At 39.5% G+C, this 23,489-nt stretch overlaps 1 protein-coding gene across 2 annotated transcripts; it reads right to left on the bottom strand.

The window, feature by feature from the left end:
• Positions 1 to 35: 35 nt before the first annotated feature.
• On the bottom strand, positions 36 to 22,956 carry LOC110973049 (mitochondrial glutamate carrier 2-like). Of its 2 annotated transcripts, XM_022223486.2 has the most exons (10): positions 22,795 to 22,956; positions 18,445 to 18,610; positions 18,001 to 18,054; positions 13,526 to 13,657; positions 11,486 to 11,541; positions 9,426 to 9,516; positions 5,733 to 5,851; positions 5,107 to 5,357; positions 4,060 to 4,159; positions 36 to 3,578 (listed from the first exon to the last, which is right to left on the bottom strand). In XM_022223486.2, exons 2-10 carry the CDS (start codon positions 18,456 to 18,458, stop codon positions 3,352 to 3,354), a joined length of 1,044 nt encoding a protein of 347 aa, XP_022079178.1. In that variant the 5' UTR covers positions 18,459 to 18,610; positions 22,795 to 22,956; the 3' UTR covers positions 36 to 3,351. The 2 variants fall into 2 exon arrangements, with proteins under 2 accessions (XP_022079178.1, XP_022079180.1); XM_022223488.2 differs by lacking the exon at positions 18,001 to 18,054 and having other exon boundaries at positions 22,795 to 22,953.
• Positions 22,957 to 23,489: the final 533 nt, after the last annotated feature.

Raw genomic sequence — 23,489 nt, 5'->3', positions numbered from 1 at the left:
ATCACACCGACAAAGGATTTAAACACTCGTACTGATTTCTGTTTGTACTGTTACATAAACTTTATTTGCCATACAATATATATTTTTTATTGACATGCATATACAGTACTTTTCAGTTCACACTACTTTTGCATCAGATGCAAGGTACTATTTGGACAGTTTACATTATGTATTTAAGGAGGATCAAAGTATTCACGATGCTGCTACATGTCAGTGATAAATGCATCCAATGCTGAATGCACCTTGACACTGGCGCCACGCACCTGATTTTAAAAGATTTTGGGGCATAAATTTCTATTCACCAGTCATCCAGTATACCTCTCAAAGTAAACTAAGGAGAGGGCTTGCGATGCCACCACGTGGATCTCTATGGAAGAGGCGTGGTTCTGATAAGAATCGGTGAGTGTATACTTGACGTTTCGACCAGTGAACTCCACTCCTGAGGACAGGCAGAGCACACTGATCGAAACAAGTACACACACCGGTTCTTCGTACCTCTTCCAAAAGAACTCTATCCCACATTGTGTCACTGCAAGCCCTCTCCTTAGTCTATTTTCCACCATGCAAAGCTTCAAGTCTTATTTTCTCAAGGTCGTTTACAATTAACATTCTCAACCACACATGTACTGATAAATGCATATATACTGCTTTACAAGGAGAAAAAAAACAAACACTGTTCAATAATCAACATGTGAAATAGCCAACTCATAATAAACGGGAGGATTAGGAAAATGGCCATAATCTCAGGGAACTGATGGGGCTAGAAAACACTTGACACCTCTAAAACACAACATCTAAAACCTCTTGAAACTTGCAGGAAACACAACATTACTACATTTGTGTAATGTTTTATAATGAGTCAAAATTGAATCAAATCCTACTACAATTTTGTCATTGGTGAAATAAATTATCAGCAAATCAAATAGAATTTTCCGAAATAATCTCTTTTTACAATATAAACATTATGTACATGACATGACTTTGTCCTCTTGGTTTGTCAATATATGGACAGTTACACCACTTGTAGTACTGGCAAATATTCCGGTGATATGTAAACTGCCATCTTGTTTCAAAACAAATTATTTTTGTTCCTTAATATGTAATGCCACTTTAAAAGTTTTATTACTGATCTCCCAAAAGCACAACACAGCAATGATGAAAAAGCAGCTGCCAAACCAGTGGATCACAAAGAAAAAAAAAGAAAATAAACATTTTACAACACTAAGGTTTATAACATGTAGGTAGGAGATGATTTTGGTATTGCATACTTCATTGGGAAAATTAACCCCGAGTTGGTTTACATTTTTTAAGTGCAAAAAAAGATAAATTTCTTGGTTTGTTTTTTTCCCTCTCTTTAATGCAATAGTTCTGTGGAAGATGGAAAACAAATGGAAGCATTGGTATTTAACATACAGTGAAAAAGTCTAACCAAAAGGACCAAATACATGTCTGATATGTGCATATGGTTACATATCATTACATATTTCACTAACGTGCATTTTTCCTACCAATCCATAATTCCACAGTGCATAATTTACCTTGGGGCTGCAACACAGGTGTGATTCATAGCTCAACTCAAAAACTACGCTTTGGGATGCAAGTAATGGCAGCATGTGAATGCACTGTGAAACTCTCACAGGTCTACAGAAATCATTCGGATGACAGCCCGCTGTGAAACAATGCACATATTATGTGTTATCAGCAGTAGCTTTCTCCTGGAGTTAAGTTGAGGCTAACAATTTCGCGGTTGGCTAAGAAGAGTACGTCTCCTAATTCTATTCACTGCATTACAAGCCCTGAAAAGTGCACAATTTGGACTTGTCCCAGAAGTCCCTCCAACGTCACAAATAACATGTTACGAAAATGAGCCACTCCTCTAAATAAAAATCCACATTTGGTACGTACAGGTAGCAAATTTTACGCATCTTTGGTGGTATTACATGCAATATGCATATCTTAGATGATTCACATTACTCTAGATGTTAGCACCATGAGTTAATAGACATCAAAGCACCTGAAAATTGGGAGATAACTACATTTTTACAGGTACGGGAAATACTGTCGATGGCACACAGGGGATACCTTACAATATGCATCTTCTACTTGTGCATGGATGTTACTGTGCTGGTTATGGTAGTCTAGTCTCGTGAAAAGTCTGAAATTGAATAGCTTGTTGCAAATATCCTGTCGGCGCTAACCCTCCTTTTAATATACAACTTATAACAACTTACATTGGCTTGTGTAGTCTGGAATGAAGGTCACAGAGTTTGGCGCAGGTCCACAGAGAATGCAAAGCTTTGTTCATGCCACATTTTGGATTTTGAAATATGACATGAGGGAGCCGTTTAAATTTATCAAGACTGCAAAGTCTTAAACAGTCCTTTCCTGGAGATGTCATTACTGCGGTGGACCTACACTGACATGAATGTTCTAGAACTTAACATGCAAGCATTTTTGGACAGTCACAGCACCTTCAAGTTACTGGCCAAAATGGTGAATGTACACATAGCTTCAGCATATGAACTTAATACCTTGGCAGTACTGGTCTCTAATTCTGGTCGATGGAATACTGTCGGAAATGAGCTCTGACAGACGGGACCACTAATGACCTCCCAACTGCATGTCTGACAGTTAAAAGTGAAAATCTCTTTGCACCCCTATAATCTTTTGCTCTCATGCAGCCCCCGAAATCTTATATAAGAAACTTCATTTTGCAACGCCTGAAAGATATCGTCAGCTGCCGCAGAACTGTACACCAAATGACCTATATATATAAATATATACTTACATGTATAACAAATTATTGCTTAGTTCTGTGGTTATTACTTGACACATGTATTAATTGGTTACAGTTCTGAAAGATAACGGTATAGTTCTTGAACTTACATGATCTTGCTGTATGTAATACAGTAAGGAAAAAAAAAATGCATTTCGTTCGCAAGGTTTGAAAACATTGTTATACTCACACCACATTCATTTCTTCAGCACTGTACACTGTTAACCACAATGTAGCATTTTTGTTTGGAATAAAACAACGGTTTTAGTTCTCTACAGTAGGGATATTATTCCCTATCATATTTTGTAAAGCACCATCAGAATGTTGTCATGGAAAACAACCAAACACAACAGCTGCAAAAGGGAAACTCAACGTATTTGCTGCGGGTTGTACACATGCAGCGTAACTTTGGCAATCTTCTTCAAACTCACTACAATCACCCACTTCCACAAATGAGTGACCATCAGCGACTATCAATGAAAACCTACAACCACACACTTTCGGGGATCCCTCCCCTCCAAAATAAATATATAGTGGAAAATGGTCTACAAGAGATTTGTGTCCGAGTGAGCCCCTCATAACCACTGCTTGGGTATTCCGAGCAGGAATTCCCCCACGCCAAAGTAGTAGACGGCCTGCGCAATGCCAAAAAGCGGTGAGATGACCAGCAGGCGGCAGGACGCCCCCTTGAAGAACGCCGAAGGGCCCTCGTACTTCCAGATTTTGGCTGCGCAGTCCCGGATGCCCGTGTAAGTGTGCTCGCCGGGGGCTTGTTGGAGCAGCTGCAGTCTGGTTTTGATTACTGGGGGGGGGAGGGGGAAGTAAAGGGAAAAACAAACAATGGTGATTCAACATGGGTGAGGTTTTCATTACTGGGGCTCTGCGTCCATGTCTGAAATGCCCTTTCACAGTTTCAGCTTGGTCCACTGCAAACGTGATCAATGTGTCATACTGGTAAATATGAAGGCCTTGACGAACCTTGGACACAAGATTCAGAATTGGCGTCATTGCGGCAACTCATAGATCCTTGAACAATCTATGAGAACATTTAGTGCCAAATCAGAAGAAAGAGTAACTCCTTTTTGTCTGTTTGTTCAAACTATTCCGTATGTTCCGTGTAGCTGTAACAGTTTTGCAAGAAAAGGCAAAAAGGTTTCACTATATTTAAAATCCAATGATGTGTCGACCCTTCCCAAAGGCCCATACATGCAAACTATTATTTCAATGATTGGGACATTCATTTACCACATAATAGACGATATTTTACCAAGTCTTCAACTTACCATCTACAGGATTTACTGACAGTGAGGCTACAGTAGCTGCTAGGCAGCCACACACGAAAGAGTGCTGGAAACTGGCTCGGCCGTTTTCATGCTCCATACCCTGTTAATAGATGATATTGACCAGTAACATGACGTACGGCAGAGTGCCCGCACATTTTTTGAAACTTATTATGCTTGGCTACACAAAGGATTATTTACAGATTTCACTGTGAACTGCTGTGTCATCTCATGTTAACAATATTTACAGATGATATTGTGTTTTACGATCCAGTTATGAGAGGGCTTAAAACTACCGGAATCATCACACTGATCAGGAATGAAACTGAAAAAAGAGATCAGATCAACTTTTATTAGGGTGAAGGACAGATATGGACCCAAGGCATCTGTAAACTGTGACAAAAGAGGTCTTTAACCACTTGCTGCCGGGGAGCCTGGTTTTGGGTATGTTTTTTTTATATGCAAAGTGGGGCTGCCCGAAATCGGACAAAGAACTGGGCCTTGTGACAAAAGACTGTACTCAGAACAAAAGACCAAGCTGCTGGGAATTGCCAACATTTTTTCAGTTGTTAATAGCGGAGGAAATCTGTCATTGTTTTGAAAGATCATACCACTGTTTGGGGCATTCAGCGCGAGTGGATTACCACCGGGGGCGAAAGTGCTCCTGTATAATACTGCTGTATGCTAATCTGGCCCCTACTGAAAAGACGGCAGCAGCGCACTGTGCCAGTTTTGGGAACTAAAGAAACTTACGTGTTAATCACTGCACAATCTGGGCTCTTTTTACCAGGTGACAGGCCTGGCTGCAATACTTGGGCATCCATAGATGTTGTCTGTCAGACTAGAATAGCCACCAGACAGTCATTCGTTTGGGTGTAAACGTACAGTAAATGAAGTTATCAATTTTTGAAGAATTTTGAAAACTGACAATCTTGAAAATCCCCTGGATTTATGTCATGCAACTCCAAATTAAACCTGGCAGCAAGTGGTTAAAAGTGTCAGGAAATTTCCAAATATACAGCTCTCCTCCCCAACAGTGACTCAACTTACCTGGGCATTTAGATGGGCAAAAAGTGGGAAATAGATCATGGAGAATGGAATGTCTCGCATTAGAGTTGCTCCCAATCCTCTGTACAGTCCAAAGACACCTTTTGTTTGAAGCAAGTTACGGGCAATAGTCAGGGCAGAGGGAGTGACCTCGGCTGTTGTACTGGCTGAGAACGCCCTCGTCAGGGAAGGGTTCACTTTGGCAGTGGGGACATCAGGGACTGTTCCAAGCCCGGGGATCTTTTTCCTCTCAACTAAAACAATTCAAATTTGAACATTGATACAAATAAATTTATTGAATGCAAACAATTTGAACCTGCTTTTGAGCAAAGATTCTGGACTCTTTTACGATTGCAATATTGTGATATCCAAACTTTGATGACAAAAGAAGTTATCATTCCTCGGCATTGACAAAAAAGGAAGATTTAGTGATTTACATGACTTAGAATTGATGAAACATTTTGTCTAAGTTTTGTCCAGTTTGACAGATTTTATTCATCCAAGCCATCAATCCTATTTGAATTATTTTCTTCTTGATGTGACTTTTTATGTGAAGTACTTTCAAGGAGGACAATTCAGACAGAAGGACAAAAATCCTGAGAATCGTACGTCTCTCTTTCGAAACTCACTTTTGCGCCCTGCATCTTGCAGTTGGATCTTTAGCATTTCCATAGGGGTGGTGATTATCACCTGGCACAGCCCTGCTCCCCCACCTGCCAGCATTTCTCTGTGGAGTCCCATCGGTTTCCTGTAGCACGCCGCGAGGAGAAATATGAATGCAGATTAGGATTAATATAAAAGCAAGGCGCTCAAAAGTCAGAGTTTTGAGCTTTGACGAGGATGGCTTGCTTCAATGATGTGAACATATAGGAAAAGATGTGGAGTTAAAGTTTAAATGAGATTTCAAGATCTTAGATTTGTGGGGGGCCAAAGTACACCTGCTACATGTACATTACACTTCAATTTCCCTGTAGTTTCACACTACAATGGCAGGTCTTGGAAAATAGGAAAGGCAGGATTGTGTGGAATATTCATCTGAATGATATCTGTTTAATACAAAATCCAATGCAATTATTTTACCATACCACTTCACTTTTTCAAAGCAAAGAGCAAAAAAAAATTAAGAAAAAACCCTGACAGGTTTTAATAATCAATATTTTGAGAATACAGGTAATGGATGTTTGCTATCAAAGAATCAAGTCTGATCTTTGAACTTGATATCAAATCAGGAACTTGATGCACTAATGATCTACACGTACAACATATTCTTAAGTGTCTAGCATAAATTCACCCAACACCAGCTGAAAACCTTATCTGTTGACTGATACTGACACATATCAGTTATCTGATTAGGCATCCACATCTCTCAACCAAACTATACACCAGAACTGCCACGTTAAATATTGACCGACACGTACACGTACTCTTAATCTTATAGGAATGGCATTATCCAACCATCAGGCTGAAAGATCACCAGATCCCTAAATTTGGCCCACTGCTGATATACTTAGCCCTCTCCACTGGGCCTTGATGTAATTGTCCGGTAGGGAAATTAAATTCTGTTTTTCTTGGGGGGGGTTGATGGCAAGAAGAGGAGAGATCCCTGATTGAGAAGGGAAAGTAAACCGAAATGAAGATGGAGAGGTAGACAGCTTATCCCTCCAGGGAGAGTAAACCTCAAGTATTTTTCTACCATGGACTTCTTAAATGCAATCTTTAATTTTGTTTAACTGTATTTCAATTGAACAACTAAGAAGACATTAACACATTATTATATGCACAGTTTTAGTTTAAACGGGCAAACTATTTTGTTGCCGTTTCTTGAAAACTGCATTTATAAACTTGCTGTGACTACATATACAGGTACATGTATGTGCGTGCACAGAGCAGGAAAAACCAAAGGATCCTTGGTAGGGACGCAAGCAAATATATGCAATACGAATACAATACATACATCAAAAGTGAGTTATTTGAGTGAGCAATTATAATTTTCCAGGGGACTGTCAATAAAGGAAATTAAGTTCATGTCTCCAATAAAAACTCAAGGTGAACCACGTAACATCTTATGTGAGATCTGATTGTCATGGCAACATTTTCTTGAATGCACAAAGTAAATCAAACGAATGCCTTCCAACCTTTTGTGGGTTCCCTTTTTGTCGGCAATGTGCTTTTTGTGAGCAAAGCCAATTATGTTCAAATTTCTTCAGCTCTTTTGTCTCTTACATAGCACAGGTCTTCTCTACTTTTTTGGGGGGTACACAATATGCAGGCCCTCCCTGAGGCACGACAATAACATGCCCCTCTTCAGTGTTTCCCAGTGAGTAAACAACTTCCAAGTCAATCGGCTTCGATATTGCAGATGCACTAGAATGCCCGGGGACCTTTCCTTACTTACTGCCAATGCTGGGCTTTAAAAATCAACGCGTCTGTTCAATAACATCTCGTCTCTCAAGTAAATCTAGAGTGGGGATCTGGAGACATATCAGTTCTGGCACCACAAAATTGCCCGATACCAAATGATAACACAGAGTGCAGACCTCTAAGCCAAATTTCATATAAATCTGGAGTTGGTGTCCGACAATTGTCAGGTAGGCAGTCACAACACATTTACTTACAGGCTGTTTGTGACAACAGACTGTCTTTTCCACATCATCCAGTTAATGGATAGAACCAAGGGGTGGTAAATTTCAACCTGAGGCTTCAGTAGTTGCGTTTTAGCAGGCAAAGCGTGTTGTCACATTATAATAAACGGCAACAGTTCTGAAGTTGTTCGGTGACCACGTTGTTATGATGAAAAATGCAACGATCTTAACTACTACCAGGCATCTTGTGATGTTTATCACGCTGAACTAGAAACGCTTGAATCTATGGTATGTCAACTACATGAAATTCACAAGAAGAGAAAAGCGCTTACAACCCCAGCAGGTCTAGGGCAAAATCGTTACTGAGAGGGAAAAAAAATCACCTTATGTACAGAAATAATACGTAGCCAACATGATGATATGACAAATTGACTGATGAAGAGGTGATTCCATCACAGATGCTGAACTGTTTACCGAGACGGTAATACTTAAATTGGATTGTATTACTGAAGCAAGTGACGAAATGAAATGGCTGAGCTGATCTATGGGGAATCCACTATATGTGTATGACCGCAATTCCAAAGGACTCGTCTTATTTTGCCGGTAACAAGTTTTCCAAAAATACTAGTGAGTGCAAAGTACACTCTCCATATATACATGTACGTACTTGTACCTGCATGCCACTCAATTTTGACAACCTCATAAATATCCACATTTTATACATGGGTGAAAAGTGAACAGTTCTTTTACAATATTTCCACATGCAAAATTGCTGAAAGACCTGTATATTTAGATGTGTAATTCACATATCTCTGGCAGGCTTCCATTCAATAAATGCACAGCTGTGGTACTTAAAATCATTTGGTAGAGGAAGCAATTTTGTTCTGAATGGCTAATTTATATTATTTATATTCACAAAGTCAGTTCTGTTTGCTACATGTAGCTACATGTGGGTCAATTTATCACATGCACATGTATGTATGCATGCATTCTCAACATAAATCCTCAAGCACAGTCCCCTGTACATGTGCGTGTATATTAAATGAAATTCCAAACTCATTTCTACTTCTACATTCCAAGCTAATGTACGATAACACTATCTTGGTATCTTTGACATGTTTACGATCAACGGCTCTCCACTTTCCTAGTAACAGTCTATCCACTCTTGCCACAGACATGTCTGATAAAAGCTGGGGGGGGGGAACAACGAACTCTGCCTTATACCAAGATTGAAACAGAAATAATGATCACCCCCCACAATTTCCGTTCAAATCCACCTGTGGCTGGGACAACAAGATGGGGACAACAAGATGGTAATTTTATACCAAGCCGAATGGCAGCTGGCATGAGACATATCAACAAATGGACAAATTTGTTTGGCCAGCATATGGAAGATTCCAAAGTTTGATTGAAAAAAAGCATCTGTTGGTGCCATGCACACTCTGACAAAATACCATAATGCACTCAAATATTGACTTTACTTTGAATTAGTTATCACATGTTGTTTTGTAAACGGTCTATATGGACTGATTAAGCTTTTTCAAAAGACAGAGACCAGCAGGATGTTAGCCCTTCACATACTGTATTTGCTGATCTGGCTGGTAACCCATAACTGTTTAGGTTTGCCATCTGATAATGCGCGACATTTCGTTTCATGCATTCAACATTTCCTTATGTCAGGATATCTAGAGCACTGTTAAGAACAAAATTAATCTGAAATAATTCCCCCCCCCCACTTACCCTTCTCTCTGCAAGTGGTAGCGGAAGAAGTCATTGCCAACCAGCTTGATGGACTTCTCTGGTGAAATTAGTGCAACATTTATACCATACCCTGCAAGCAAAAATACAATAATAAATATAATAATAATAATAATAATAATTCATTCATTTATAAAGCGCAAATTTCATATAGATATCTTCAAATGTGCTGTACAATGAAGACATTAAGCGTGGAACAATGAATACATTTAAACATGGTTGAGCTGATGGCATACAAGGGTGCCTCAGGCAGCTGCCGAACGACCCACATTCACATCAGTAAAAGGGAGACAGTAAGAAGCAGTTACAGTTTTAGAGAATAAAGAATTACAGACAATGATTATAACATTTTAATTTATGGCATATTCAGTAAACCAAACAAACCTCATCCAAATGTTGCAAAACATCCAATCCATTGCAATGTTTAGGTCATTTATATAACTTCTGTAGTTAATTAGTGTAAAACAAGCACAACCCAAGATTAGAAATTAACCCTTTAATGATATTTTACAGGGATTTATTCCAGATGTTTTCTCCAGGGCGCCACACAACTAATTTGATTCAGGGGAATTCGATTAAGACAATGCTTCCAGAATGACGCAAGCATACGTCACACTGCCCTCATTCAGAGGTGGGGTTCCAGCAAGTACGCACCAATAATCAATACACCCATTAGCAGATTAATTATCCAGAATTATCTACTTGGGGCCGAATGAGAAAGCGACACACGTGTGGTTGTAACGGTCACACACCCACGCACTCTCAAGCAATGTTTGCATTAGGCCCGTGGGCATGCCAGGACTTTCTTTACAGTAAGCTGGGTGTTTAACCGTTCCACATAATACAAGCAGGAATCAGTAGCTAAATTTCAGCACTGCGATGCATTTTTTCCTTCTGTATGTAAATACGAGTGCAATATTTTCATAGAGTTATACTGAATTACCAGAGTGCAAACGCACCGTGCAAAGTAATGCTGGCTGGATACATCCATGTACTGCATGTGCCAAAAAATAGAACACAAAAAAAAAAACCCACCAAAAAAAAGTTCAACTACTACAGTTACAACTTAAAGTATGGCCATTTTCATATCTGCATTTGTGTTCTAAACCAAGGAGTCATCGAAGCCAATAGTCAATAAGCGTTTCCTCTTCTGTTAGTGCAAACAATACAAACGCATGCACATACCAGAATGTGCGGTCGATGAATTTGCCGAGTCATTTCAATGTGCCACACTACTGATAAATAGCATGCTTAGGGCATTTGCTGTACTTGCACATTGTACATGTATGTAGACTACATTATTCGGCATTCGATCGATCTTATTACAACCCCTTTCACAAACAGGCACGTGAATTTGATATGTCTACGCTCAAGCCGACATCAAAGTTTCGTCATGCAGGAGTGAGCAGCTAACACGAGTCATTTAAATATCTCTATGAATATTCCCCGTCAGTGTTCGAGAAGCATACCAAAGTGTGCGCTGCAGTCTCTACGTGTTCACACTATCGTACCCTGTCACTATATTTCCCTGTGCCTCCCCTCCCTATCTCTGGCTTTTTCCTTGCTTCCCTGGCCCTTTGCTATTCACCGATCAAGTGCTTGAACCAAGTAATCCACTCTAAATGCGGCGGCTAACAACCGTACCAGGGCCACGGTGCTATTACTGGGGGAATGGGGGCTATTATTTATGACCTTTTCCCAAGTGGTTAATACCACAGAGGATGGGGCAGAAAGGATGCACATGTAATTACAACAAGCGAGAAAGCTGCGACAAACCGATCCCATTCTGATCGCTTCTCACCAACTCAGTGCCAAGTCGTTACTCAGCCGGGTCAAGTGAGTGCATTAACCTTGGTGCAACAGAAGGCTTCGCATTCAGCAGCAACAAAAAAAAAACCCAAAACCAAAACCAAAAAAAACAACAAAACAAAAATAAAAAAATATCTATTACTGTATGCCTTTAAATCTTTACGTAATTAATATTCCACCCCCCTTGCAATTTTGTCCCTTAGAAGGCCACCGGGCATTTAACCCCGACTCACCTTTGTACAAGCCTTTAATGCCATCTGCTTTTGCAGTCTTTATGAAACAGTCCAATCTGGTTAAAACGTAAAAGAAAATGTAAAATTACAGTGACATTCAGGGTCTTATTTCTGTTTCCATTTTTTGGGGCAATGTGGAGAAATATATGTAATAAGTCAATAGGCTCTGCCATGTTTTCCTGATTTTCAGTTAAATGGAAATTTGGGAGATCACCATAACAGAAAAACTCCTTGACTTAGAATCATAACCCTAACACTCCTCAGTCCTCCAACAGGTGAAGGATTGAGGAGGGTTAGGGTTAATATTTAAAAAGAGATTCCACATGGTAATAATTTAAGGGCACATTCTAAATTTTAAAAAAAAATTGGAGAATGTTGGTGTGACACTACATCTTACATATTTTGTGCTGATTTTTTTCTTGCCCTAGCTTTTTTGAAAGCAGTTTCTGAATCGTGGCCTTGCAAAGTAGACCAGGGATTTACATACATGTACATGTAGTGTACAATGCACAGGTCAGTTTTAAGCATTTGAGAATAGCTTCCACAATCCACAGCTTATAAATAATTCCCCCTACCCCCCAAAAAAAATCCACACAAGCCCAATGTTTGCTCTCTGTCAATGTTACAGTCCATTAATGCCCGCCGCCAGGCCAGCAACTCAAAATTATGGGACGTTAATCCACCATCAAGCGTGTCTTCAGGAAATAATTATATCCATCAGACCAGGACCATAATGAACCAATCTGCGGGTACTCTGCTGTGACTTGGCATTTATTGGAGTTGGTGGCAGGGTGGACGTGGTTTGCAACCTTCGATTTCTAACGAATTCATAAACTGTATTTGGAAAATTGGCATTCACACTTTGACAGCTTTGAAGCTTTGAAACATGGCAACTGCTGGGTAGCAGGTGGTTATCACATATATTTTATTTAAAATGTCTTTAAAAATTGACGTGCAATGACGACATACATGTGTGGGCAGTAACATTAACAAAGCAAGATGAAGCAAATAATTTGCACCCTAAGTGGTTGTGGGATCGTCAAATTTTAGTTCTTTAATCAATCACCTGCACACAATTAGCATTCAAGCTTTACTGTTATAGTTGCATGTAAGGAGGTCTTTGGTTTTCCATTTGACCCGAATATTAAAAGGCTTTCAAAGATTCCTGGGCCATACATGTAGATGAAGCAGAAGTTGGCAGAGGTGTCAAGCTTTTACGAAAGGTCATAAAAGACAAGTCACCCACATACATGGAAACGTCTTCTGCGACTTTCAGAAACCCGATGTTTACCCAAGGACGTAGCCGAAAGGCGGCATCCATGAAAATATCCCTGTAGGCCTTTTCCCCAAAGTATCCCCTTTCACGCACACAACCACAGCCAGCCTTTCATTGATCCGAGGAAACGTTATTCTTGACCCAAATGCAGCGCTGTGGCCAAATGCGTGGGAACAAAAAAGGCAGCAGGCTTCCAGAAAGGTTTTCAAGGCAAGGTTGTTTTGGTAACAGATACCGGTGCATGTAAATCATTGATTCTGGTTCCACATCAGTGGGCTACGTTGGAAACAGCGTGACACGGGGGATGTGATGCACTGCAGATGATGGCAGTTTTTCTGTTTTTCAACCAGAACAGCGGTGTTTTCTGAACCCGCTTGAGTGTATAATTGGGGAGAACTTGAGTTACTATACAAATATGTGTCATTCCCTTCACATTTCCCTACAAAATTTGATCATCAGAATCTCGGTAGAAGAACAAAAAATATCTGCAAATACTGAAAGAAATCAACTATCATTCCAATGTACAACAGAGGGTGGTTCATTTTTTTCCAATACATGACAGATTACCAACTCCATATTGGAAAAAAACAAACAACACAGAGCCCTTGATGAGGAACTGATGACGACGGAAATGTTCCATTACTTTCATTTAATGATACATGTACACGTAGCTAACCTCATGACATTTTGGTAACTCAAACAATTAGGGCCCAAGCTAACTGCTTTTGGCTTATAACTTGCTTTTTTAAATGGAATCAACTCACAGGTTCTTGTACATTCGCCTTCCATCGATGACCTGCTGGTTTTGTAGCCTAGTTTTCACAAGATCAATGGGAAAGATGCATGTGACTCCTGTGACACCTGCCAGAGCACCGTTGATACACTTGGCGGGAAGGCTGGGTTTAAGACCAAGATGGGGGAAAGAATGAATCCGAGTTAAAAGATACACTCAAAAGTTAATGTGATTGTTTGACAGTTGTATCCAAAACTGGTAGGTAGGTGGGGTAATTGAGGCATGCACTTGATTTTTAAACAAAATAAACTATTTTGAAACAAGAAAAACAAACAACAATCTGTTATGGTAAAAAAATACTGCTTGAAAAAAACCTGGAAGATTTGCATAAAGTGAAAAGGGTTTGCTTCAACTGAGAATGCCACAGTTCAAGTTTAACAAAGTTAAGCTCAATCAGCAGAATGCCAAATGCTCAGTTCAGTGGCGTAGAATTTCTTGGGGGAGGGGGGCAAGAGGGGACAACAGGTACCATAGGGGGCCAATTGCTCCCTTTGCCCCCTTTGGCTATGAAGTCGGGTTCTCCTCAAAGAGGGGAAGCCAAAGTTCCTACAGTCAGCTCCTCCTTTGCCTTTTCAAGATGGACGGTACAAATACAAATACATGCATCTCAATTCATTATACATGTATTTCAAACAAGCATACAATGCTTGTTTGGAATTTTGAGATGACATGCACAATTCAAATTACACGTACAACAATGCATGCCACGTGGGTTCTTCCTCTACTGCAGAACATTTAATAAACGTCCACGTTGTTTAAAAGGAAAAATTCAATTTGGAGCTTCTAAAAATTAATACAGTAACGTGTATCAGAAAGAGAAATATCTATTTGGCAAATGACAATTTGTGGTTGTTGTTTACATTTTTAAATGTTTGTGGCTGTGTGGCAAGATTAATTATGGGTACATGTACATGTATGTGTGGCAATGACAATACATCCTATTCAACTTCTGACCAAAATTTTTCTTGAAAAGCAAGAAAGAGAAACATTTTATGAAATCCCAGCACTCCACTACAAAGATCTTTAATTCACTGGTTGCTAGGGCATTTCTACTCTGACGTCAGCATTTTAAGTGGGCAAGTAACGTGTGCACAAGGACGGAAGTGTGTTGCATGACAAACACCTTGAGTGGGCCGACAATGCCATTCGTTCTTGCATCTCTGATCAAATCGCTAATAATCAAATTATCACATTATTACGCAGTTCATATTACTTTTAACTAATGATACTCATTTGTGAATTCTACCACAAAATATTAAAATGTGAAGATGATCACAGAAATTCTAAACTGTAGTAAATGAAAATTCGAAGAAACAATAATTTTCAATGAAACATTTGCATTGCGATGTACACTGTACGTGCAATGGCAGATGGGTAATGTAATTTTATCTTTTCTATCTCTTTTTTCTTAATTGTCCAGCACAGACAGGAGCAAACAGTCATGTGTTCCCAAACTCCTGGGCGTAATGCACAGACATTGATTTATGCATGACTGGTAATGTACAGCTGGGAAGATGTTCGTATTCACACGACTGGTGGAATATAACAAACCCGAGCGTGAAATCACAGCAAGCCAAGTGCAAAGTCTTTCCTTTTGTCGATGATGATTCTATCAAGTCCAAACTCAACCGAGGGGGAGAAAAAAATGAAGCAAACACGCAAGCGTGCATTTCCACTCCAAGTAGTGACGCAGCATCTGATGCGTTACTCATACTTGGGAGGAGGAAAAGTAGTAGCACCGATGGAAGAATTGGAGAATCGATGACACTAAGTGCACCGATCAGTCCATTTTAGGCTTTCACGATTATCCGCTTGATGAATTGAAATTCAATGGCAAAGACGTAATGGGGAGACTGTGGCACTTGGAACCAATATAAGAAAACCCTGTACATCAGATGAGCACAGAACAGGAAAATGCTCGTCTCTTCTTATATTGAAGTTTCTTTAACTGCGTTGCATTTTGGGTGAAGGTCAAAATCCTGGCAAGTTCTACTGCTGTAACAGTACTTACTAACTTACATGTAGAGCTGTGCAGTCCATATTTTGTTATGATTGATGATCATCATGAGACAAAAATTGATTTTTGTGGTAATGATACATGGTTTTGCTTTTTAAGGGATTCAAAGGAAAGCCATTTGGCAGAGGAGTTGGTGATTGGAGATAGGGGCAATCAAGTTGTTTGTGAAACTGTGAGTACTAAACCTTGTCATCATTTATTTTCATGCTCTTGTTTAAAAAATAAACAAAAATAAACTGAATGCAACCTGTAAAATACAATTTTTTTTTCAAGTCCAATGTGATGTATACTGCCATTCAAAAAAAAAAGCCTTTCCAAACTAAACATGTGATACTCCTCTGGAATAAATTTAACACTGCCACTATAAAATGTATATGTGATTAGTTTCACTTTTATCTGCTATATCATGACTAGTTATCATGGTTATGTTACACATACCACTACACGTTTAATGGGTTAATACCATATTAAAACAAATTAAACAGCCAATTTATTTCCATTTAATCTGATGGTCATGCTTATTCTAAATGCCATCAATGTAGGCTCTCACGGGAGAAACCAGTGTAATGAATATTTGACGAGAAGGATTTCTGCGTTGATGCCCGAGCGCGCAGAATTATTGATGCTTGCTATCCTTTCCGCCAATGACGGGTACACCTGTATCCCCCCCGTACTATCTGGACTGCTCTGAACTTTGGCGTGGGCTCAAAAGAATAGAGATTGGACAGCAAATCCAATAAGCTGGAGTCCCTTGAGATGGTACTCTTTTTGCAAGCCCACTCATTGTAAATATGGTTGAAATGTCACAGCCTCCAAGTACATGTACATGTACACTAATCCAACATGCACTTGCGTCATCTGTGACATACATTGTACACTGTACATGTATTTAACTGTCATCCCTTTTTTTAATTTGCTTTTTATCATGCCACACTAGACAAAATGTTTTATTACAATATTAATGCTTACACCTCAAGCTAAGCTTTGGAGGGTTTGTCATAATTACAGAATTAAGTGCTTATTAATTATAAGAATTTTGAAAGTGAAATTAAAAACAATATACAAAATTGGTTTTATTTACTGAGGAGGATCCTTGGGTGTTGGGGACGGTTCTAAGCAGCCAATGTCATAGGAATACAGGATCACAATTGGGGCAATGTGAATACCGAGAAATAATCAGTTTGCATTGCATTTGGTTCACCCTTAAGCCACTTTAAAAAAATGGTTTAGCATCAGTTGTATTTGCAAAAAACGAGGAGGGAGGATTTATTTTTTTTGTAAATTTAAAAAAAAAATACTTTTATATACATGTTGATCTGGATTGTCGCAACCACGGAACGAAAGCGCCATGTTCACTTCAGACTCGTGCACAGAAGTGCACATGACACAGTGTGTAAACATGTACTCAGGTCGCATGTTGTGCGTGCACGAGGTTGAGTGGGCGTTGTAGATACTACAGGGGACAGCTAAGGACATCGGAAAAGACAACTTTTAAAGAAAAAAAAACAAGCGGCAAGATTTTTTGAGGTGGGCACTGATGCTAAACTAATTATTTTTTTCATGTGGCCTTATCCATTTTTTAAAAAAAATGAAAGTCAGTAAAACCAACCAAATATAAATTTGCAAATGTACTGAAAATTAAAACAATTTTGCACAAATTTGAAGAAACAATTCATACTGCACTACATATACATCATCTCAGGAAAGTAATTGTTTAGATGCCATTTTTAAACTATGCATAGCCACAAATTTTGGATTAACTTTTTGTCAAAAAGGCACCATTATTAACAACAGAGCTTAATAAAATATTGTAATGCATACATGGACACATCTGTTTTGGGGGCCAAATATTTTTCCATTTTTAATTGGCAGTTTGTTGAAAAATAATGAATATTATTGCTAAAATGAATGAATTCAGGAAAAAGGTTAACTGTGCAACTTTCACAGAGTTGGAAACAAATTGTAAGTAAAACAGAAAGGTAAGGGAGCCAGCAATTCATATACAGGAAGAGCCAAACAACTAAAAATAGCACATAAACTAGTAAAAATACAAACTTGACTTCACTGTAATAAAATGGCATGATGGTACCAGGTGAAATGTTGGGAAACTAAAGTGAACTATTGCTAGCAAAAATCCAGGGAACTATTTCAACAAAGTGAATTACTGAACACCAACTGGGAGTGAAACTCAGTGAAGGAATCAACATTTGTAACGCCTCCCAACGACAAAGACTGGCCATTTGTTTGCTGTAAAATCTCTGCCATGCAAACATACTAAAAACCAAACACTATCAAAAGAGGTGAATGAGCTAACATCGGGGTGGCATGCAACTGGAAACAATGAATTACACGAAATGGGTACACAGCCACCCGGTTGCCCATTAAATACCTACATGTATATGAATATATGTGAATGCTACAATAGTTACCCAGAGTAGCCCTTGGGTTGCTTTGACTGTTCCTCACTGGCTTCTTTGGAAGCACTAAGCATATGGGTGCACAGGGATATACTTTTAGCATACAGCTACAATTCAGCAGATTACAATTTACATTGTAAGTAGATTTTTTTTTCAGTCAAACTTTCTTTTTCATTCAAAACCTTTTGTGATAATTGTTTTCCTTTGCCATAAAACGTAAGAACTGAACATGCACAATGTACATGTATGATGAAAATCATGGAATAAAATTGCTTTCAAACAGGTTGGCAAACTAGAAATTTGACAAATTTTCTACATTCTTATTCATTATGATCAAAATTTTCACTTCATTCTTTTGCAAATCTAGGAAAAAAAATTTACATTAAATTTCAAAACATTTATTTGGGATTTTTTACTCCAAACAAAAAACAACTTCGTCCTTTTCTCAATACTCACCTAATATCACCCATTCCTAGTAAAAGCAAATCCTGTGGTCTGTTCTGTGAAACTTAGCCGACTTCGTTTAAACCAAACTTGTATTACACAGCTGCTGTCAGAAGGGTAGAATCTTTATCACATCTATGGAGAAAAGCGTGCTCAAAGAGTCTGCCCAGTCAACCAACTGCAAATGATGAGAATAATGGAAATTCAAATCTGGGGTACTTCAGCCAATGTGGAGTAATAGCAAATACATGTATCTACACACTTCTGGGTCATCAACTGAAAAAAAGCAATGCATGTATCACTGTCACTGCAGAATGGCCTCGTGTGTTGCAAATGCTTGCGTACATGCATTTAAATATTGTGCCTACTAGATGCCCCCGCGGATTATAAATATTAAAGCACTCGTCTCGGATGACGTACAACTTGAAGGGTTTATATAATGACACAGCATTATTGTACTATTAATGCCAGTTCAATTTATGACGTATCTCAAAAGATAAGATCATATCAATATGTAAGCGATATCTTAGGGCTGGATAATATCTGAGACAGGCCATTAGGAAAATAATCCCCTGAGGTAATTTATATTTCTTTAAGCACTCTGGAGGAAACTGCGATGCATCAAACGCTGTAAATTATGAATGTGGCACAGGATACTGAGACCAATTCAACTGTGGTGATGCAGAGCATGGTTCTATCTACGTCACTATTTATTCATACTGGAAAACACAAAGCATGATAATTGCTCTAAACGACTACCAGTTCTGCCTGAAACAATATTTCTTCAAGTTCCTGATACATGTAGGCTGACCAGAAGCCGTAACCTATGAAATGTGGGCAACAAACGGTGGCAATATGATGAAGCAACTTCTGAAGTCAAGGCCTAGCCAGTCACAGTAAGCAAATGATAAACCCCAACGGTGACCACACCTGTACCAAATCCAACATCCCCATGTTGTGTTGGGCCTGTACCATAGTGTTTTAGCTAGGATTTGAAAAGTGGGAGAGCAAAATGAAAACCAGGGAGTGCCATCTTGTTGGAGTCCAAAATTTGTGCGCGAACTTGAAGCACGCGACACAAACAAAGTCCCTTACAGCCGGGATCCAGGGCCCGCTTAAGGGCCCTGGAAGCTCTGGCTATTTTAGATGCTCTCTGGCATGTCTGGTGGTCTCTGATGAATTTCTGACATATTTTCATGAGATTTTGCCTTTTCAAACAAAAAATAACAGCTTTTAGTAAATAATTAAATTGTAAAACTGTCTCCAATTGTTGTTTTATATCGTGTGATTAAACAGCCCTGCAACAAAGAAGTGAATAATGACAAACACCTTGGAACAGATTTCTCATAACCACTTTATTTTGTTTTCACAAAAATGGTATGCAGGTAATGCAGGTGTTGCAGGTCAGTACTTGACACACGCTTTTGTGCCTTTTTGTTGGAATACATGTACATGTACATTACATTCAGATTATTATGTGATAAGAAAATAAAAAATGATATAAAATGAATCCCAATATTCCTACGTTTCCTTTGACAGTTTGGCTAAGAACAAACAAATTGAGTACAAGACTTGACTTCAATGTGGATGAAAAAAATACATGCCCTACATGCATAGTACGTGTACATGTACATGCGCACTGTATACGCATTGACGCACACCACAGACAGCTCTGTGAACAAGTCTGAACATGGCATCAGAAGAGATCAACAAATTTTTTTTTCCATCATTAAGATAGAAGAACCTGAACAAGCTTTATGCTAATTATTAAGAGAAACAACGATTCCGTGTAGGTCAACCCTTACTTTCAAGAAGAAATTTGTTATTTTTGTTTCATTCTGGATGATCTAATGAGCAAGCAGCGCAAGCCCCGAAATGATTATATGTCAATCTTGGCCCAATGGACGACCTTGTGTGAGAGTGGGCACACTATTGCGGCTAACGATCACCATGGGAACGAAGTTGATTACTTGTACGACTGATCACTGGCGAACAAGTATGGCTCCCTGTGTTCATTTTGTTACAAGTTGATAGATATGGTGTTGTAGTTCGTTATTTATGAGTAAGGGAACCCGCCTACCAGAGTTGATACATTCTAACATTCGAACCATACATGTACATGTACTTTACCTCAGCGTATTTTCTATTTTTGAATGGTCGATGGGGGGAAAAGACTGAATTTTAGCTCAGATTTTATTTTCACATTTTTGGGAATCTAGATTACACAAGGATCAAATTAAGTAGTGCACGGCTCGATTTGCACTGCCAGGCTGTGCTTGAAAAAATGGGCCGTGACTTCACAAAACTGGCCACGGATGCAAAACACCGCTGCACGGCTCGCTAGCTAAAACACTGGCCGATACTGTATGAGCTTGACAGATAAAACATACAAATACAGTGTGTGTGAGACTGGCCTAGCTATCACACATTCCATTGATATCGAAGTCACTATCACACAGTCTATTTTGGGATGATTACCAGTTCAAATCACACCACAGCCTGGCAGTGACACCTGATCCTTCCCAATCTCCACACCAAACACTTTGCGAGAAAATTTGAAGCCCTAACTGTAACAGCTCAAAAAGACTGTCTCAGATGGGCAAAATTCACATCCTCCCTTCTCCGAAAATCAAACTCATCACAATCAAACTATGTAATTTCCCACGGAATAATGGCTTGAAGTACAGACTGCATGGTTCAATGAGAACAAGTAACATTAGTTTGTTGCCCAAAATTGATTTGCTTTTTAAAAACACTATAAAGTATCAAATCCTTACCCCTCATTTCACCAGTACAGTGATATGCTTTTGTTTTTGTACCGGCACAATTTAACATGCACAGTGAATGTTTGGGGAGTGTTTACAATTTTACAGGGGGAAATTTTCGTCTGGTTCAATGTTATATTAATTATTATTGTGGAATGATATTCACAAAGATGGAATTCGCACTTTCTGCAATTTCAGACATTTTTAGATTGTTTTAGAAAACAATCCGTCTGAGCCACAGATCCCAAAAATTGAAATATCCTTACTTTTCAACTGAGATTTGATTCAAGAAAGGATACTGCAACTTCTTTGGGTAGGAAGAAAATTGGCAGCAGCTGGAACTAAACTCACAATCTCAATTTTGGGGTCAAATCAACTTACCAATCACACTCAGATTAGTCACTTTCATTGCTTCTGTTCAGTTGCAGTTCTGGTACAATAGCAAAAGCATAATGGGGACCAGTTCCCAGTCTAGTCCAAGTAACTGAACTGCATACTCTCTATTTTGTATAATGGCCTCTTATAACATACATGTATGTGAATATGGTTGGGTGACCACGTCTGAATGTCTGAGCTGATTCATGTAAATAATAATCCTCCTAGGTCCCAATTTCTTTGATTTTTCCAGGTCCAATATCCATGTATATGTATGCTGCTCCTTTAATTACAGGGCTTTATCGCTCCATTCTCTCAGAGTTGACGAGCCTCGTTAGTATTTTTGTTGGGGTACAGCCTAGGCCCACCAGTAGGCCTATTGACGTTTTAGAGAACAAACTGTTGACAATGTCAACAATTTTACATTCACTCACAACATACACTTTCATCTTGTTTTCACATGTTCACGAGTTGATCTCTGACTGAGAAATTGGCCAGGCATGCAAAGCGTAACTGCCAACAGCAAACCATCTATTATTTCAACCTCCATGGTCAAACATAGGGGCCTACAATGAAGGAAGGAATTAAATTCACACGTGTTACAGTTACATGTAGTAGGCCAAGGCCTAGGCATGGTAGGCCTAGGTACTAGGCCATATTTAATACTTCCAGTTCTAGAAGCAAGGCCCTAGTTACTACATGTAGTACCACTGACTAGGCCCATGCTGCAGCTTGAGTACCTCCAGCCTCCCCAGCATGTCCGGCCGCCGACATTCCACATGTTCCAGATGTCATGATGATAAAATAGGCTGGAATGAGATGAATGCGGCTACAGCCTGGCCTAGCCTATGGTACAAGGTAGCCAAATTTCTGTTTACGGTCCTAATCCTTATGATTATTAGGCGTAAGTTTTCTTAACCGATTAATCTTCCGGAAAATCCAATGATTTTATCATGTTTGACTGGTCTATGCTCATGCTGCGCTACTGCATGCATATGCCGTGATTACACGTGGTTATCAGAAAATCATGCGCATGCATCGTGTGCATGCACACCGCATGTTAAAATCGGCTATGAACCTCGCGTGTCACTAGCCTGAACGTGCATGTACCCAGCCTCTCACGCCGACCCTAACCATGCCAAGCCGGGCGTGAATTTCACCTGCAAGTTCGTCCTTTCTTATACTATTTTTTGACAAATTCAAACCTCAAAGTATCACTCACCCGTTAGGCGCTGAATATAGCTTTCCTCGCTTGCCTTTTGCCCGCTTTGAGAGAAATCTTTCGCACTGACACGCCACTCCTTCCCGTACAGTATACTAACGGTGCCGTATCCGTGCTTATGTGTGTATTTGGTGGTTAGCTGGCGACCGCCAAAACATCGTCTAGTGATATGCAAACTAGAGGAGGGGCTTTCATCAGGCGTCGGACAACTATAATTGGTCCGTTATATTACGTTCCATAAGTAGGCGTCAATCAGCGAGGGGGCCAAAGGTGGCCCAGCAGGATTTATGAATGAATCGTACGAGCCGGGCCACGAGGCCACAAAAATTGTATCAATTGATCCGGAACTGGGATAGAGAATATCCGGGATGTAGAAGTAGTTCCGAGTTTCATCCTCCTCTCGTTTTCTCGACCTTTCAGACATATTTGTTCCCTTCCCACTATAAACTCCCTGAAATGGTCAAATGGCAAAACGGGGCTGCCAAATTATCTTTAAATATCTTCATTTTAAGTAAGCAAATAAAAGCGTCAGGCAATCTGTAAATCTTTCCACCCGGTTTACCGTGAATTTCTGAAAAATCCATGTATGGTAAAGTTTTTGTTAATCAGAGGTGCTCTGCGCGTGCGACGAAGTACCGCCCCCTACATTTTCCCGCGACAGTCTGGCTCCCCGAACCAGTAACAACGCAAACTCA

This window comes from Acanthaster planci, linkage group LG03 (genome assembly GCF_054643075.1).
Source record: "Acanthaster planci isolate LZ-2023a linkage group LG03, COTS_SCS, whole genome shotgun sequence".
Lineage (NCBI taxonomy): Eukaryota > Metazoa > Echinodermata > Asteroidea > Valvatida > Acanthasteridae > Acanthaster > Acanthaster planci.
Note: the sequence above shows the minus strand (reverse complement) of the source record. Positions and strands in the feature narration are given on the sequence as shown.